The 17,224-nt window shown below is 47.9% G+C and overlaps 1 protein-coding gene across 15 annotated transcripts in view; it reads right to left on the reverse strand.

Annotated features, from left to right (window-relative positions):
• SLTM (SAFB like transcription modulator) overlaps positions 1 to 17,224 on the reverse strand; it is a 133,188-nt gene that overhangs the window by 98,832 nt on the left and 17,132 nt on the right. For 4 of the 15 annotated variants that reach the window (XM_077263838.1, XM_077263842.1, XM_077263833.1 and 1 more), the window contains exon 1: positions 7,215 to 7,463. The exons of 4 other annotated variants lie outside the window; for them this stretch is intronic. In XM_077263838.1, the coding sequence (XP_077119953.1) occupies positions 7,215 to 7,448 (234 nt within the window). In that variant the 5' untranslated portion in view covers positions 7,449 to 7,463. 7 more of the 15 variants (XM_077263840.1, XM_077263845.1, XM_077263834.1 and 4 more) reach the window with 6 other exon arrangements.

Consider the following 17,224-nt stretch of genomic DNA (forward strand, 5'->3'; position numbering starts at 1 on the left):
TTATGGGACCAGAGTGGGGATAATTTGGCAGCTGGGGCCAGCACACCAGGGGGTGGTTAAATGATCAAAGGCATTGTGGCTGGCAACATGCTATAACACCTTCACCTGATTGTATCTAGAGTGGCCACAGTAAGGGCCCCTTCACACTGTGCAATCAAAGTCTGAACGAGCGTTCGATTTGTGACATTTATCCGTCCTCGTTCCGAGGTTGCAAAGTGTGACATGGCGTTACGATTTGCGACGCAGCCCAGCATCGTACGATGTGAAAGAAAGAGCAGAACTTTCTTTCGTCGTAAATGTCCCGCTGTGGCGGTCGAAATCGTAGTATGTGACGGCGGTCATACGAGCTCGTAATGCGACTACGTGGGTTGGGCTTCCGCATACCTGTCTCCTGATTGGGCGTGACGTTTTAGCACGCCCATGCTGGTAATACGTCACGCTCGGAGTCGTAGGACTATGGCGGTGTGAAGGGTAGCGTACGATTGCGACGCGTGACGTTCACATCGCAACTACGTCAGAAAAAGCGTTAACATCGTAGAGTGTGACCGCTGGCTACGAGCTCGTACTGCGATGTCGAATATGACGCAAATGCGTCGTAATCGTAGCAGAATCGACCAGTGTGAAGGTACCCTAAGGGTACCGTCACACAGTGCAATTTTGATCGCTACGACGGTACGATTCGTGACGTTCTAGCGATATCGTTACGATATCGCAGTGTCTGACACGCAGCAGCGATCAGGGATCCTGCTGAGAATCGTACGTCGTAGCAGATCGTTTGGAACTTTCTTTCGTCGCTTGATCACCCGCTGACATCGCTGGATCGTTGTTTGTGACAGCGATCCAGCGATGCGTTCGCTGGTAACCAGGGTAAACATCGGGTAACTAAGCGCAGGGCCGCGCTTAGTAACCCGATGTTTACCGTGGTTACCAGCGTAAAAGTAAAAAAAAAAAAAACCGTACATGCTCACCATCTGATGTCCGTCCGGTCCCTTGCCGTCCGCTTCCCGCTCTGTCTGCCGGCCGGAAAGTGAGAGCAGATCACAGCGGTGACGTCACCGCTGCACTCTGCTCTCACTGTACGGCCGGATCTGTCAGAGCAGGAAGCGGACGGCAAGGGACCGGATGGACATCAGATGGTGAGCATGTACGGTTTGTTTGTTTTTTACTTTTACGCTGGTAACCACGGTAAACATCGGGTTACTAAGCGCAGCCCTGCGCTTAGTAACCCGATGTTTACCCTGGTTACCCGGGGACTTCGGCATCGCTCCAGCGCCGTGATTGCAACGTGTGACCGCAGTCTACGACGCTGGAGCGATAATCATACGATCGCTGCGACGTCACGGATCGTGCCGTCGTAGCGATCAAAATTGCACTGTGTGACGGTACCCTAATGGATATACATCAGTGAGTAAAACGTACAATACAACCAATGAATTATACCAAACATTACGCAGGCACATTAAAATAAGTTGCTATGTGCACATGTTGCGGATTTCCTGCAGATCCGCAGCTTTTTTCCATGCAGAAGTGATTTACAGTACAATGTAAATCAATGAAAAAAAAAAAATGCTGTGCTAATGGTGCGGAAGATTCCACACGGAAAAGCTGTGGATTAAAATTAGCATGTCACTTTTGTGCGGATCTGCGTTTTTGTACCCATTCTATTATAGAAATCCGCAGGGGTATAAAACACAAGAAATCCACACAAAATCCGCATTAAAAAACGCATCAAATCCAAGAGATGCAGAATCAGCACAAAAAATTCCAGAGGCTAATCCGCAACGTGGGCACATACACTTAGTATGTGCTCACGCTTGGGGTAGACTCCCTTTGGTGGCATCTGCAATTTTATCTCACGACTTGTCATTTGTAGCAGAAAAAAAAATAAACAAAAAAGTTCCCTGTGTCTAGGATGATTTAGAGATTATTTCTTATCTTTGAACAGATATTTTCAGGAAGTCAAAGGTTAAATCAAATGCACACACATGGGCATTTCAGAGGCATGATACTGGAGTATATCTCCCTATAGGTTCCACCACTGCATCTTTAACCCCTTAATGACCGCCAATATGTCTTAACTGACCTGAGATATAAGAAAATGGCCTCCCCATACAGGTGACAATCCCGCAGCTGCCGGCTGTTCACTATAGCTGACAACTTGCTGGATTAGCCACGATCAGTGTTAGCACCGTCCAAATCTGTTTAACCCCTTAGATGCTGCTGTCAATAGTGACTACATCATTATAAATGGTTAACAGTGTGGGGGCTTCCTCTTTATCCCAACTGGTGCCCTCAGATCATGATTTTGTGGTCCTGATGTATGCGATGGCAATTCACGACCAAACAGCGGCCTTAGAGTCTGACTGCTGTAGTAATCTGTTCAGACGTTAGAGGCATTTAGGTGGTAAAAATGCACATTTTCATTTCTGTCATGCCACTTTGCATTAATTCCTGTAAAGCACCTAAAGGGTTAATAAACTACTTGAAAGCAGTTTTCAATATGTCAGGGGGTGCGGTTTTTAAAATGGTATCACTTTTGGGGGTTTCCCAATATATGTGTCCACTAAAGGCACGTCAAACATGGATAAGTCCCTAAAAGCATAAATTTTGTAAATTTCCTTGAAAAAATGAAAAATTCCTGTTCCTTTTTTAACCCCTTCACCCCCAAGGGTGGTTTGCACGTTAATGACCGGGCCAATTTTTACAATTCTGACCACTGTCCCTTTATGAGGTTATAACTCTGGAACGCTTCAACGGATCTTGGCGATTCAGACATTGTTTTCTCGTGACATATTGTACTTCATGATAGTGGTAAAATTTCTTCGATATAACTTGCGTTTATTTGTGAAAAAAACGAATATTTGGCGAAAATTTTGAAAATTTCGCAATTTTCCAACTTTGAATTTTTATGCCCTTAAATCACAGACATATGTCACGCAAAATACTTAATAAGTAACATTTCCCACAGGTCTACTTTACATCAGCACAATTTTGGAACCAAAATTTTTTTTTGTGACGGAGTTATAAGGGTTAAAAGTTGACCAGCAATTTCTCATTTTTACAACACCATTTTTTTAGGGACCACATCTCATTTGAAGTAATTTTGAGGGGTCTATATGATAGAAAATACCCAAGTGTGACACCATTCTAAAAACTGCACCCCTCAAGGTACTCAAAACCACTTTCAAAAAGTTTATTAACCCTTCAGGTGTTTCACAGGAATTTTTGGAATGTTTAAATAAAAATAAACATTTAACTTTTTTTCACACAAAATTTATTTTAGCTCCAATTTGTTTTATTTTACCAAGGGTAACAGGAGAAAATAGACCCCAAAATTTGTTGTACAATTTGTCCTGAGTACGCCGATACCCCATATGTGGGGGTAAACCACTGTTTGGGCGCATGGCAGAGCTCGGAAGGAAAGGAGCGCCATTTGACTTTTCAATGCAAAATTGACTGGAATTGAGATGGGACGCCATGTTGCATTTGGAGAGCCCCTGATGTGCCTAAACATTGAAACCCCCCACAAGTGACACCATTTTGGAAAGTAGACCCCCTAAGGATCTTATCTAGATGTGTGGTGAGCACTTTGACCCAACAAGTGCTTCACAGAAGTTTATAATGCAGAGCCGTAAAAATAAAAAATCATATTTTTTCACAAAAATGATCTTTTCGCCCCCATTTTTTTATTTCCCCAAGGGTAAGAGAAGAAATTAGACCACAAAAGTTGTTGTGCAATTTGTCCTGAGTACGACGATGCCCCATATGTGGGGGTAAACCACTGTTTGGGCGCATAGCAGAGCTCGGAAGGGAAGGAGCGCTATTTTACTTTTCAATGCAAAATTGACTGGAATTAAGATTGGATGCCATGTTGCGTTTGGAGAGCCCCTGATGTGCCTAAACATTAAAAACCCCCACAAGTGACACCATTTTGGAAAGTAGACCCCCCAAGGAACTTATCTAGATGTGTTGTGAGAACTTTGAACCCCCAAGTGTTTCACTACAGTTTATAACGCAGAGCCGTGAAAATAAAAAATATTTTTTTTCCCACAAAACTTATTTTTTGGCCCCCAGTTTTGTATTTTCCCAAGGGTAACAGGAGAACTTGGACCCCAAAAGATGATGTCCAATTTGTCCTGAGTACGCTGATACCCCATATGTTGGGGTAAACCCCTGTTTGGGCACACGGGAGAGCTCTGAAGGGAAGGAGCACTGTTTTCCTTTTTCAACGCAGAATTGGCTGGAATTCAGATCGGATGCCATGTCCCGTTTGGAGAGCCCCTGATGTGCCTAAACAGTGGAAACCCCCCCAATTATAACTGAAACCCTAATCCAAACACACCCCTTACCCTAATCCCAACAGTAACCCTAACCACTCCTCTAACCCAGACACACCCAACCCTATTCCCAACCGTAAATGTAATCCAAACCCTAACCCTAACTGTAGCCCTAACCCTAACTGTAGCCCTAACCCTAACCCTAACTGTAGCCCTAACCCTAACCCTAACTGTAGCCCTAACCCTAACCCTAACTGTAGCCCTAACCCTAACTGTAGCCCTAGCCCCAGCCCTAGCCCTAACCCCAGCCCTAACCCCAGCCCTAACCCCAGCCCTAACCCCAGTCCTAACCCCAGTCCTAACCCCAGTCCTAACCCCAGTCCTAACCCCAGTCCTAACCCCAGTCCTAACCCCAGTCCTAACCCCAGTCCTAACCCCAGTCCTAACCCCAGTCCTAACCCCAGTCCTAACCCCAGTCCTAACCCCAGTCCTAACCCCAGTCCTAACCCCAGTCCTAACCCCAGCCCCAGCCCTAGCCCCAGCCCTAACCCTAATGGGAAAATGGAAATAAATACATTTTTTAATTTTTTTATTTTTCCCTAACTAAGGGGGTGATGAAGGGGGGTTTGATTTACTTTTATAGCGGGTTTTTTAGCGGATTTTTATGATTGGCAGCCGTCACACACTGAAAGACGCTTTTCATTGCAAAAAATATTTTTTGCGTTACCACATTTTGAGAGCTGTAATTTTTCCATATTTGAGTCCACAGAGTCATGTGAGATCTTGTTTTTTGCGGGACGAGTTGACGTTTTTATTGGTAACATCTTCGGACACGTGACATTTTTTGATCGCTTTTTATTCCGATTTTTGTGAGGCAGAGTGATCAAAAACCAGCTATTCATGAATTTCTTTTGGGGGAGGCGTTTATACCGTTCCGCGTTTGGTAAAACTGATAAAGCAGTTTTATTCGTCGGGTCAGTACGATTACAGCGATCTCATTTATATCATTTTTTTATGTTTTGGCGCTTTTATACGATAAAAACTATTTTATAGAAAAAAAAAATTATTTTGGTATCGCTTTATTCTCAGGACTATAACTTTTTTATTTTTTTGCTGATGATGCTGTATGGCGGCTCGTTTTTTGCGGGACAAGATGACGTTTTCAGCGGTACCATGGTTATTTATATCAGTCTTTTTGATCGCGTGTTATTCCACTTTTTGTTCGGCGGTATGATAATAAAGCGTTTTTTGCCTCGTTTTTTTTTTTCTTACGGTGTTTACTGAAGGGGTTAACTAGTGGGGCAGTTTTATAGGTTGGGTCGTTACGGACGCGGCGATACTAAATATGTGTACTTTTATTGTTTTTTTTATTTTATTTAGCAAAAGAAATGTATTTATGTGAATAATATTCCCATATATATAATATATATAATATATAATAATATATTTTTTTTTTATTTTTTTTTTTACACATGTGGGGAATTTTTTTTTAACTTTTACTTTGTCCCAGGGGGGGGACATCACAGATCATTGATCTGGCATTGTGCACAGCACTCTGCCAGATCTGCGATCTGCTGTGCAGGGCTGCAGGCTTACCAAGTGTCTGCTCTGAGCAGACACTCGGTAAGCCACCTCCCTCCCTGCAGGACCCGGATGCCACGGCCATCTTGGATCCGGGACCTGCGGCGAGGAGGGAGGTAGGAGACCCTCGGAGCAACGCGATCACATCGCGTTGCTCCGGGGGTCTCAGGGAAGCCCGCAGGGAGCCCCCTCCCTGCGCGATGCTTCCCTATACCGCCGGTACACCGCGATCATGTTTGATCGCGGTGTGCCGGGGGTTAATGTGCCGGGGGCGGTCCGTGACCGCTCCTGGCACATAGTGCCGGATGTCAGCTGCGATATGCAGCTGACACCCGGCCGCGATCGGCCGCGCTCCCCCCGTGAGCGCGGCCGATCGCGTATGACGTACTATCCCGTCGGTGGTCATACGGGCCCACCCCACCTCGACGGGATAGTACGTCAGATGTCAGGAAGGGGTTAAACCTCCTAAAATGCTAACAAAATAAAATAACATTGTACAAATGGTGCTGATGTAAAGCAGACATGTGGATAATGTTATTTATTAATGTTTTGCTGTGGTATGACCTTCTGGATTAAAGGGATAATCATTCAAAGTTTGAAAATTGCTAATTTAACATTTTTCTCAAATTTCTGAATTTTTTTTTTTTATAAATTAACACAAAACATATCTACCTAAATTTATCATTATCATAAAGTATAATGTGTCACGAAAAAACAGTGTCAAAATCACTGGGATTTGATTAAGTATTCCAGAGTTATTACCACATAAATTGACACTGGTCAGATTTCAAAAATTTGGCTCCGTCACTAAGGGGTTAAAAATGGAATCGTCTGCTGCAATTTTGTGTTTTGGCAGGTCATGTGATTACCAGACACTGCTGAAATGTAATTTGGGCAGGAGGGTCACTGTGCACGTTGTTCTGAGAAGTGGATTCCACATTGAAAATTGCAGCAACAGCGCAGCACAAGTGGGTTCTCCAACATCTCATCCGCACACTGCAGGGAGAAAAGAAACCCTGAAGCTGGCGAGTGGGGTCTGCAGCACGGCCTCCTGCTCTGCATCATCACCGCAGACTTCACCTCGGTCCAATGCTGGGCAATACCCGCCCCAAGAGCCACAACATGGCGTCAGAGCAGATTAGCAGAAACCGAGACTGGAAGCTGCGCGGAACAGCACACACGTTACCAATGGCTTCAGTGGCTGTCGGGCCGCATTTATGCGCCGGCGTGTGGCGCCTGTTCCCCGGGACACCTCATTGTGCAGCAGCTGGCCCCGCCATCACCGCTACACGGCCGCACCACAACACTGCTCTTATTCTCCCGCGGTAATGGCGGCCGTGAGCACAGGCCACGCACCAAACAACGTGCGGCCGGAGGATTAATGGCGGCCGGAGGATTAGTGGCGGCCCGCCCCGCCCCCACCTGCTTCAGCCGAGACACCAGCACGTTCTTGACGCCGCTCACGTCCAGATTGCGCCGCTTCAGCTCGGACTTCAGGTCGATGACGCGCAGCTCAGACACTTTCATCTTCTCGACGGCTCCGCCAGGTGAGGCCATTTTACTCGGGCTCGATCCGGGCACTGAGATCATGTCGGCGCGTCACGTGACAGCTCCGAAGCCTCAAGCCCCCCCCCCCCCCCGGATGTGCGCGTCACGTGGTCTGTGGAGCTGCTCTGTCCCTCCCCCAACAGGCGCTGCAAATAACGGCCCAGCCGCACCCACAGTCCCACACACGCTGGCTGTGCCATGGCCACAAGCCATCCGGCCACCACCGCCCAGAGCTCATCCTTCTGTAGTCTAGGCCCAGGGTGCAGTACACGGGCCGGAGCTGGGCGCACAGCCAGCTAGTTTGTGGTTTCTCTGCATTTGGTTTGGTGCCCCGTTACCGGCTGACAGCGGGAGACACACTCTACCACAGGGGCCGACACACACACAGCAGGCCGGCATCACATGTTGTGAAGGGACAGTGACGGAGGAGACCGGCAGCAGACCACTCGGTGTGTCGCTCCCCTTATTCCCCAGAGCAGGAACTTTTTATTTTTTTAAATAGAGAAGAAAAAAAAAAAAAAGTCCAAGAGTTTGTTCTAAAGAATAAAAAAAAAAAAAACAGCGCTATTTTCTGAGCCTTGTAGTGTCTCCGTTTTTCTTGATCTGGGTGAAGGCTAAGGCTAGTTTCACACTAGCGTTAACTGCAATACGTCGCAAATGCGTCGTTTTGCCGAAAATACGCATACAGCAAAAGTTCTTGCTGGATGCGTTTTTTCGTCATAGACTAACATTAGCGACGCATTGCCAAACGTCGCGTCCGTTTTGCGACGCTTGGGCGTGTGGTAGCGGACCGTCGGGAGAAAAAAACGTTACATGTAACGTTTTTTGCTCCCGACGGTCCGCTTTTTCCGACCGCGCATGCGCGGCCGGAACTCCGCCCCCACTTCCCCGCACCTCACAATGGGGCAGCGGATGCGTGGGAAAAATGCATCCGCTGCCCCCGTTGTGCGGCAGGGACAACGCTAGCGTCGGGGACCTCGGCCCGACGCTAGTGTGAAAGTAGCCTTATTTTTTTGCACATCGAGCTGACTGATCCTATTTGAGGGATAGATACAATGTTTTGATCGTCAGTTACTGAATTTTAATGCAATTTTGTGACAAACAAAAGAACGGAATTCTGGCATTTCATTTCTTTCTCGTTACACAGTTTACCAATCGGATTAATTCTATTTTGATAGATTGGGCGATTCTGAACACAGAGATCCCAAATGGTTATTTTTGATTTTTTTCTTCATTTTGAATGTGGCAAAAACAGGGGCGATATGAACTTTAAAGAAAAAAAAATCCCACTTTTTACATGATTTAACCCTGGCGCTTTTATACGATAAAAACTATTTTATAGAAAAAAATATATATTTTTGCATCGCTTTATTCTGAGGACTAGATCTTTATTTTTTGCTGATGCTGTATGGTGGTTATTTTTTTGAGGGACAAGATGATGTTTGCAGCGGTACCATGGTTATTTATATCTGTCTTTTTGATCGCGTGTCATTCCACTTTTTGTTTGGTGGTATGATAATAAAGCGTTGCTTTTTGCCTTTTTTACCGTGTTCACTGAAATGGGCTAACTAACGGGACAGTTATAGGTGGGGTCATTACGGACGCAGCAATACTAAATATGTGCACTTATAGTATTTTTTATTAGAGATAATATATATATATATATATATATACACATATATACATACATACACACACATACACACACCTGAGGTTTTTTTTCTTACTTCATAACATTGCTCTGGGGGAGGGAGAGAACTGATCAAGTTATAGGGTCAGATCGCTGATATGACGCCACGCCTTGCACAGCACTGTGTCAGATCAGCGATCTGTCATGCGGGGCTGCAGGCTTACCAGCGCCTGCTCTGAGCAGGCGCTGGTAAGCCACCTCCCTGCAGGACCCGGATGCAGCCCCGCGGCCATTTTGGATCCACGGGCTGCAGGGAGAAGAAGGTAGGAGACCCTCCCTGTGCGATGCTTCCCTATGCCCCCAGAACGCTGCGATCATGTTTGATCGCAGTGTGCCGGGTGTTAACGTGTCGGGGGTGGTCCGTGACCACTCCTGCCTCCTGGCACATAGTGCCGGATGTCAGCTGCGATAATCAGCTGACACCCGGCCGCGCTCCCCCCGTGAGCAAGGCTGATTGCACTGGACGTACTATTCCGTCACTGGGAATTAAGTCCCAGGTCACCTTGACGGGATAGTACGTCCAATGGCATTAAGGGGTTAATATGATCACTTCTTGATCACTTGTGCTACACAGAGCAGGGCAGCAGCAGAAATTCTCATGTGCTATAAGCACTGGCCACAGGGCGGCGCTCATGGCAGATCGGCTATGACATCTAAAGGGGTCTCCTGCAGACCCCGAGCTGTCATGTCAACCCATCCCCACGATTATGTCACTGGGGCACCGATGGGAGTGGTTTGTGACATTTCTGTCAAGAGATTACTATTACCCCATTACAATTAATATGATGTACATCTAGCAGTTAACTCCTTCATGACCCAGGGTATTTTCGTTTTTTGCCCCCCTCGGCAATATTGCCTTGCGCAGGCATGTACTCCGGAGGACAAAGAATGAACTTCAATCCAATATTGCGGCCAGCATGCAGCCAGCGGGTAAGGAAAGGGTGAATCAAACACCCGAAAACCCCGCCCATATGACCCAAAACTGGTCCCGCCAAAATCAGGTGACAGGTTCCCTTTAAGGGGTGCACGCGTGGGGTCAGGGATGCGCATCCCTGCAGCAAAGTATCACACAGCTAAAATAGAGACGCCGCAGTTATTTCAACGGCAGGAGTCAGGACCCCACTCTATGTCGCTGTCTCATTTGGGTATGTCTGCCCAGTAATCACTTATTACTTGGACCTAGCTTTTCTATTAACCCATCTTACTCCATGTTTACATATGCCCTTACAGTGTTTGCTCCACTAATCCTCTCTCCTTCGCTATCCACAAACCCCAGCACCCTCTAACCAAATAAACATCTCCACTGCACTCTTACCCCCCACCTGTCCTCCTCTACTGACCTGCTACTCAACCTCAAATCTGTCCTAATAAAACATAAAACAGGTAGCCCACTCTTTCTCCGATCTGCTCTCCCTTTCTCTGCTTCTCCTCACTGCTAGCAACATATCTCCCAACCCTGGACCTGCTATTCTCACCTTCCGTCGTCCGACGATGCGCTCGCGCCGGCCGCCATCTGCCGTTCCCAGAGATGCATTGCGAAATCACCCAGAAGACTTAGCGGTCTCGCGAGACCGCTAAGTCATCTGGATAATTTCGCAATGCATCCTGGAAACGGAAGATAGCGGAAGCCGCGCGCGCATCGCCAGAGCTTCGCTGCATCCCGGTGGGTGAGTATAACACTTTTTTATTTTATTTTTTTTAACAGGGATATGTGCCCACACTGCTTAATACTGCGTGGGCTGTGCTATATAGTGCGTGGGCTGCGTTATATACTGCGTGGGCTGCGTTAACACATCGGGTATTCTACAATATGCATGCATGCATGCATGCATGCATGCATGTATGTATCAGCCACATAGTATATAGCACAGGCCACATAGTATTTGTCTGCTATATACTACATGGCTCCTATATACTACGTGGCCTGTGCTATACACTATGTGGCTGCTATATACATACATACATACATATTCTAAAATACCCAATGCATTACAATAAGGCCACCATCTAGTCTCCAGAATATCCCGCATCCTCTGGAATTCTTTGCCCCAACACATCCGACTATCAACCACATTCGGATCCTTCAGACGGAACCTGAAAACCCACCTCTTTAGGAAAGCCTACAGCCTGCACTGACCCCGCTGCCTCCTCACCACTACTGAAGCTACCGACTCACCAACACCGGAGCTCCTACAACCCCCAACCTATTGTCTCCATCTCCACCATCCTGAAGAACGTAAGCCCGTAAGGGCAGGGAAGTCAACCCTCTGTATCAGTTTGTAATTATTAGATTGCTTACTGTAAGTGATATCTGTAATTTGTATGTAACCCCTTCTCGTGTACAGCACCATGGAATCAATGGTGCTATATAAATCTACTATATAATTGTCTAAGGGTCACTTCTGCCTGTCTGTCCTTCTGTCTGTCTTTCTGTCTGTCACAGATATTCATTGGTCGCGGCCTCTGTCTGTCATGTAATCCAAGTCGCTGATTGGTCGTGGCAAAACAGCCACGACCAATCAGCGACGGGCACAGTCCGGCGGAAAAATGGCGGCTCCTTCCTCCCCGCAGTCAGTGCCCGCTCCGTACTCCCCTCCAGTCTGCCCTCACACAGGGTTAATGGCAGCGGTAAAGGACCGCGTTATGCCGTGGTGTAATGCACTCCATTACCTATGCTATTAACCCTTTGTGACCAACTTTTTACTATTCATGCTGCCTATACAGCATGAATAGTAAAATGATCTAATGTTAAAAATAATTTTAAAAAACCCAACAAATCGTTACTCACCGTCCGTCGGCCCCCGAATCAACAACAGGCCTTTCCCGCTCGCGACGCTCCGGTAACCGGTCCATGCTGCGATCTCGCGAGACCGCAATGCACTCTTGAGACCGGAGCGCACGAGCAGCGTCGGTAACCGCTTCGCTTGGATCCGGGGGCTCCGGAAGGTGAGTATATAACTTTTTTTAATTTATTTTTTTTATTTTTTTTTTTAACAGGGATATGATGCCCACATTGCAATATACTACGTGGGCTGGGCAATATACTACCTGGGCTGGGCAATATATTACCTGGGCTGGGCAATATACTATGTGGACATGCATATTCTAGAATACCCGATGCGTTAGAATAGGGCCACCATCTAGTAAATAATAAACAGGGTGGCGCTCATAGCAATCCGGCATCAACAACCATAGAGGTCTCAAGGAGACCTCTGGTTGTTATGCCGACGCATCGCTGACCCCCGATCACGTGACGGGGTCAGCGATGAGCTCATTTCCGACCCAATGGCCGGAAGCGGTAGTTAAATGCTGCTGTCAGTGGCATTAAACTAGTTAATAGTGGCAGGTGAATCACAATTCCACCCGCCGCTATTGCAGTCACATGTCAGCTGTTCGATATCATGATATCCAACAGAATGCTACAGACGCTGTAGAAAAATATTATACTCATCTCTGGCAAAGATGGCAGGAGTTTGGTCGTCGGACGTGCTCTCATAACCTTACTCGTTTATGGTCTTGGGCCTTTGCTGAAGGTTTAAAAGCCAGTGATTAAAGAACCACTAACAGTGTTCAGCCAAGAGTACCAGACTATGTCCCTGACTGATACTTCAAGTAGCCAAGGGTATGGAAGCAACCAATGCCCTGAACAACAAGGCAAAAACCTGGTCCCGAGCTCCTCTTATGTACGCCAAGAGCCAGCAAGCGGACGAAGAAATGTCACGTTATGATTGTGGAAAGCCTGGACACAAATTACAGACTCCCTCCTAGACCCAGAGCAGAGCACAATAACCCCTCTCTTCCCGTTGTCCAGCAGGGAGTCAAGGTACCACTAAGCCATAAATTCTTTGCAGTTCCTCCTGGACAAGTGTGATGAAACTGTTTTGACTTTCTCCCTCACTGTTTACATCCCTCATGACGCTACTGCCATTCTTTCTCAAGTACAACCAAAATATCTCCGTGCTGCTCACCATCTCAGGCTACTTTCACACTAGCGTTAACTGCATTCCGTCACAATGCGTCGTTTTTCCGAAAAAACGCATCCTGCAAAAGTGTTTGCAGGATGCTTTTTTTCACCATTGATTAACATTAAGCGACACATTGTGACGGATTGCCACGTCGCACCCGTCGTGCAACGGATGAGTCGTGCAGTGGCGGACCGTCGGGAGCAAAAACGCTACATGTAACGTTTTTTGCTCACGACGGTCCGCTTTTTCCGACCGCGCATGCGCGGCCTGAACTCCGCCCCCACCTCCCCGCACCTCACAATGGGGCAGCGGATGCGCTGGAAAAATGCATCCGCTGCCCCCGTTGTGCGGCGGAGACAACGCTAGAGTCGGGAACGTCGGCCCGACCCCGACGCTAGTGTGAAAGTAGCCTTAGGCTTTAATGTGATCTCCTCATGCCCGATAACATTGTTATTCACCGTTGCACTACTCTGAATAGAGCCTCCTTGTTGCCTCTGGGGGGGTTTAGTGGTAACCTGGGTGAACTGCTAGTTGAGCCAGAAAAGGAACATGACTGTACAACTAATGTCCCAGGAAACAACAGGTTTCAGTAATGTTACCAAAATCCCACTAGATAAAACTAGACCACGAGCTCTTTGTGGATGGAACGCAGTATGGCCGTGGTTGGCAGGTTCTACACTGGATATGCTGCCGTTTCACTCCATGAAACCATAAAAGCAGAAACGCTGCCCCCCACATATGTCCGCACAGAAGCCTGCAGTCTGGTCTTTATAAAGCATGGCTGCCACCAATTATACAGACAGCCAATATACTTTTGGCATTGCTCACGACTATGGACCTATATGGAGAGTATGATCTTTCCTTACAGCGGCAGGCAAGCCTATTAAGAATTATAAATGCGTCCAATGCCTTATTGAGGCCCTACTTTTACCCAAGAAAGTTGCCATAGTGAAAGCCAAAGGCAAGGATTACTCAACCACAACTAAAGGCAACCACCTGGCCATCCAGACTGCAAAACCTGCAGCTTACCAACCAAGATACAACCCTGCCGGGGTGGCAGCTGCACAGGTTGTCTCCACCACAGACCAACTTTCTCCAGAAGCTACAACAGGCTGGTGTTGAAGAATTTGCCAGATGGCAAGAGAAGTGAGCTGTGCAGCCACCAGAATAAACAGGGCAAATGGGGGACGAAGTTTGCCTTCCCTAGTTTCTGTATTCCAAGATGGCTTAAACCACCCACGGCAATAGACACCAATCTAAGACTGCTACGACAGACCTCATACACCGCCATTGGTATGTTCCTGGGTCCACTGCAACCCAACATGTTCAAGACTGCCTGACCTGTGCGCTTAAAATTGTGGGACGTATCACCTATGAGACACACCGATGCTCCTGTACCCGGTCCAACGTCTTCAGAGAGACTACATTCAACTTGCAAAGGTGCAAACCTACAAATATGTACTTGTATGCATCTTGTTAAGTTGGCCTGAAGTGTACCCAATGTATAAAGCCACCACCAAGCCTACAGTGTAAAAAATAATAGCAGAAGTTGTCTGAGATACAGGGTGCTTAAGACCATAGAGAGTGACAAAGCCACCCATTTTACCAGATAATTAATGCAGGAAATAATGTCCACCCTGGGAGTGGAACAGACATTTCATACTCCGTTTTCTATCCACAAGATAGCGGTAGAGTATTGAGATTGAACGGGACTCTGAAACGGAAAATCCAGAAAGCCATGGCTGAAACGCATAGACCATGGATAGAATGCTTGCCCCTTGCACTCTTCTCAAACAAGTATATGCCGAACAAAAGACAGGCCTCGGCCCATATGAGATTATTAGGTTAGGGTTGTGTTTTCCACAGCAGCTCCAGATGCAACACGATAGGCTCTTATGTTATCGCTTGTCTGACATACTCAAACGTTTACACTTCTCTTCCCGATCATGATTCTATGGAAGGGAGCCACCCCCTGCACTCGGGAGACTGGGTGGTGGTCAAAAGGCATGTCAGAAGAGCTCTTTAGCCTCAATTTGGTGGGACCTTCTAAGTTCTGCTGACAACCCACAGCCGTAAAGCTCAATGGAAAGCCCAATTGGATCCATGCCTCACACTGCAAGAAGATAGCTAAACTTAAGAAAGCCACTGAACGATGCGGATGCATTTCCTGCACTTTATCCTTTTTACCTTGATAAATGGGGGTTCATCGAGGGCTATGTCCCAAGAGGAAAAAATGGGGAGCTGGTCACCACTTTCTTGTTTAACACCTCAGACCTTGTAGTCAGTTGTAGATGTGACCTTTTAAAGGTCTCCTTGTGGAGTGGGAGCATGGGCAAACCCTATAGACTCACCCAAAAGTATGTACAGTACAGACCAAAAGTTTGGACACACCTAATTTAAAGATTTTTCTGTATTTTCATGCCTATGAAAAATTGTAAATTCACACTGAAGGCATCAAAACTATTAACCCCTTCCCGACCCATGACGCCACGTAGGCGTCATGAAAACCCGTGCCAATCCGACCCATGACGCCTATGTGGCGTCATGGAAAGATCGCGTCCCTGCAGATCGGGTGAAGGGGTTAACTCCTATTTTACCCGATCTGCAGGGAGAGGGGGAGTGGTACTTCAGCCCAGGGGGGGTGGCTTCACCCCCCCGTGGCTACGATCGCTCTGATTGGCTGTTGAAAGTGAAACTGCCAATCAGAGCGATTTGTAATATTTCACCTAAAAAAATGGTGAAATATTACAATCCAGCCATGGCCGATGCTGCAATATCATCGGCCATGGCTGGAAACACTAAGGTGACCCCCCCCCACCCCACCGATCGCCCCCCCAGTGCACCGTTATAAGGACCGGTCCCCTCCGTCCGCCTGCCGGCTCCCCCGTCCTGCTGTCCGCTCTCCCGTCCTCCTGCCCGCTCCCCCCCTGCTCCTATGTCACCCCCCCGTGCTCCGACGCCCCCCCCGTGCCCCGATCTCCCCCCCCTTATACTTACCGAGGCTCCCGGTCCCCGTCCGCCTCCATCATGGGCGCCGCCATCTTCCAAAATGGCGGGCGCATGCTCAGTGCGCCCGCCGGCCGGCAGATTCATAGAGGTACATTTTGATCGCTGTGGTAGGTTCTATCACAGCGATCAAAATAAAAAAATAATAAATAAACCCCCCCCCTTTATCACCCCCATAGGTAGGGACAATAATAAAATAAAGAAAATATATTTTTTTCTTTTTCCACTAGGGTTAGGGTTAGAACTAGGGTTAGAACTAGGGGTAGGGTTAGGGGTAGGGTTAGGGTTACGGGTAGGGTTAGGGGTAGGGTTATGGCATGTGCACACAGAGCAGATCGGCCGCGGATCCGCAGCGGATCGGCAGCGGATCCGCAGCGGATCGGCCGCGGATCGGCAGCGGATCGGCCGCGGATCCGCAGCGGATCTGCAGAGGATCCGCAGCAGATCGGCCGCGGATCCGCAGCGGATCGGCAGCGGATCCGCAGCGGATCGGCAGCGGATCCGCAGCGGATCGGCCGCGGATCCGCAGCGGATCCGCAGCGGATCGGCAGCGGATCGGCCGCGGATCCGCAGCGGATCCGCAGCGGATCTGCAGAGGATCCGCAGCAGATCGGCCGCGGATCCGCAGCGGATCGGCAGCGGATCCGCAGCGGATCGGCAGCGGATCGGCAGCGGATCCGCAGCGGATGGGCAGCGGATCCGCAGCGGATTGGCAGCGGATCCGCAGCGGATTGGCAGCGGATTGGCAGCGGATTGGCAGCGGATTGGCAGCGGATCCGCAGCGGATTGGCCGCTGCGAATTCGAAGCAGTTTTCCATCAGGTTTACAGTACCATGTACACCTAAGGAAAACCAAATCCGCTGTGCCCATGGTGCAGAAAATTCCGTGCAGAAACGCTGCGTTGTATTTTCCGCAGCATGTCAATTCTTTGTGCGGATTCCGCAGCGTTTTACACCTGTTCCTCAATAGGAATCCGCAGGTGAAATCTGCACAAAAAAACACTGGAAATCTGCTGTAAATCCGCAGGTAAAACGCAGTGCCTTTTACCTGCAGATTTTTCAAAAATCATGCGGAAAAATCTCACACGAATCCGCAACGTGGGCACATAGCCTTAGGGTTAGGGTTGGAATTAGAGTTAGGGTTGGAATTAGGGCTAG

This window comes from Ranitomeya variabilis, chromosome 5 (assembly GCF_051348905.1).
Source record: "Ranitomeya variabilis isolate aRanVar5 chromosome 5, aRanVar5.hap1, whole genome shotgun sequence".
Lineage (NCBI taxonomy): Eukaryota > Metazoa > Chordata > Amphibia > Anura > Dendrobatidae > Ranitomeya > Ranitomeya variabilis.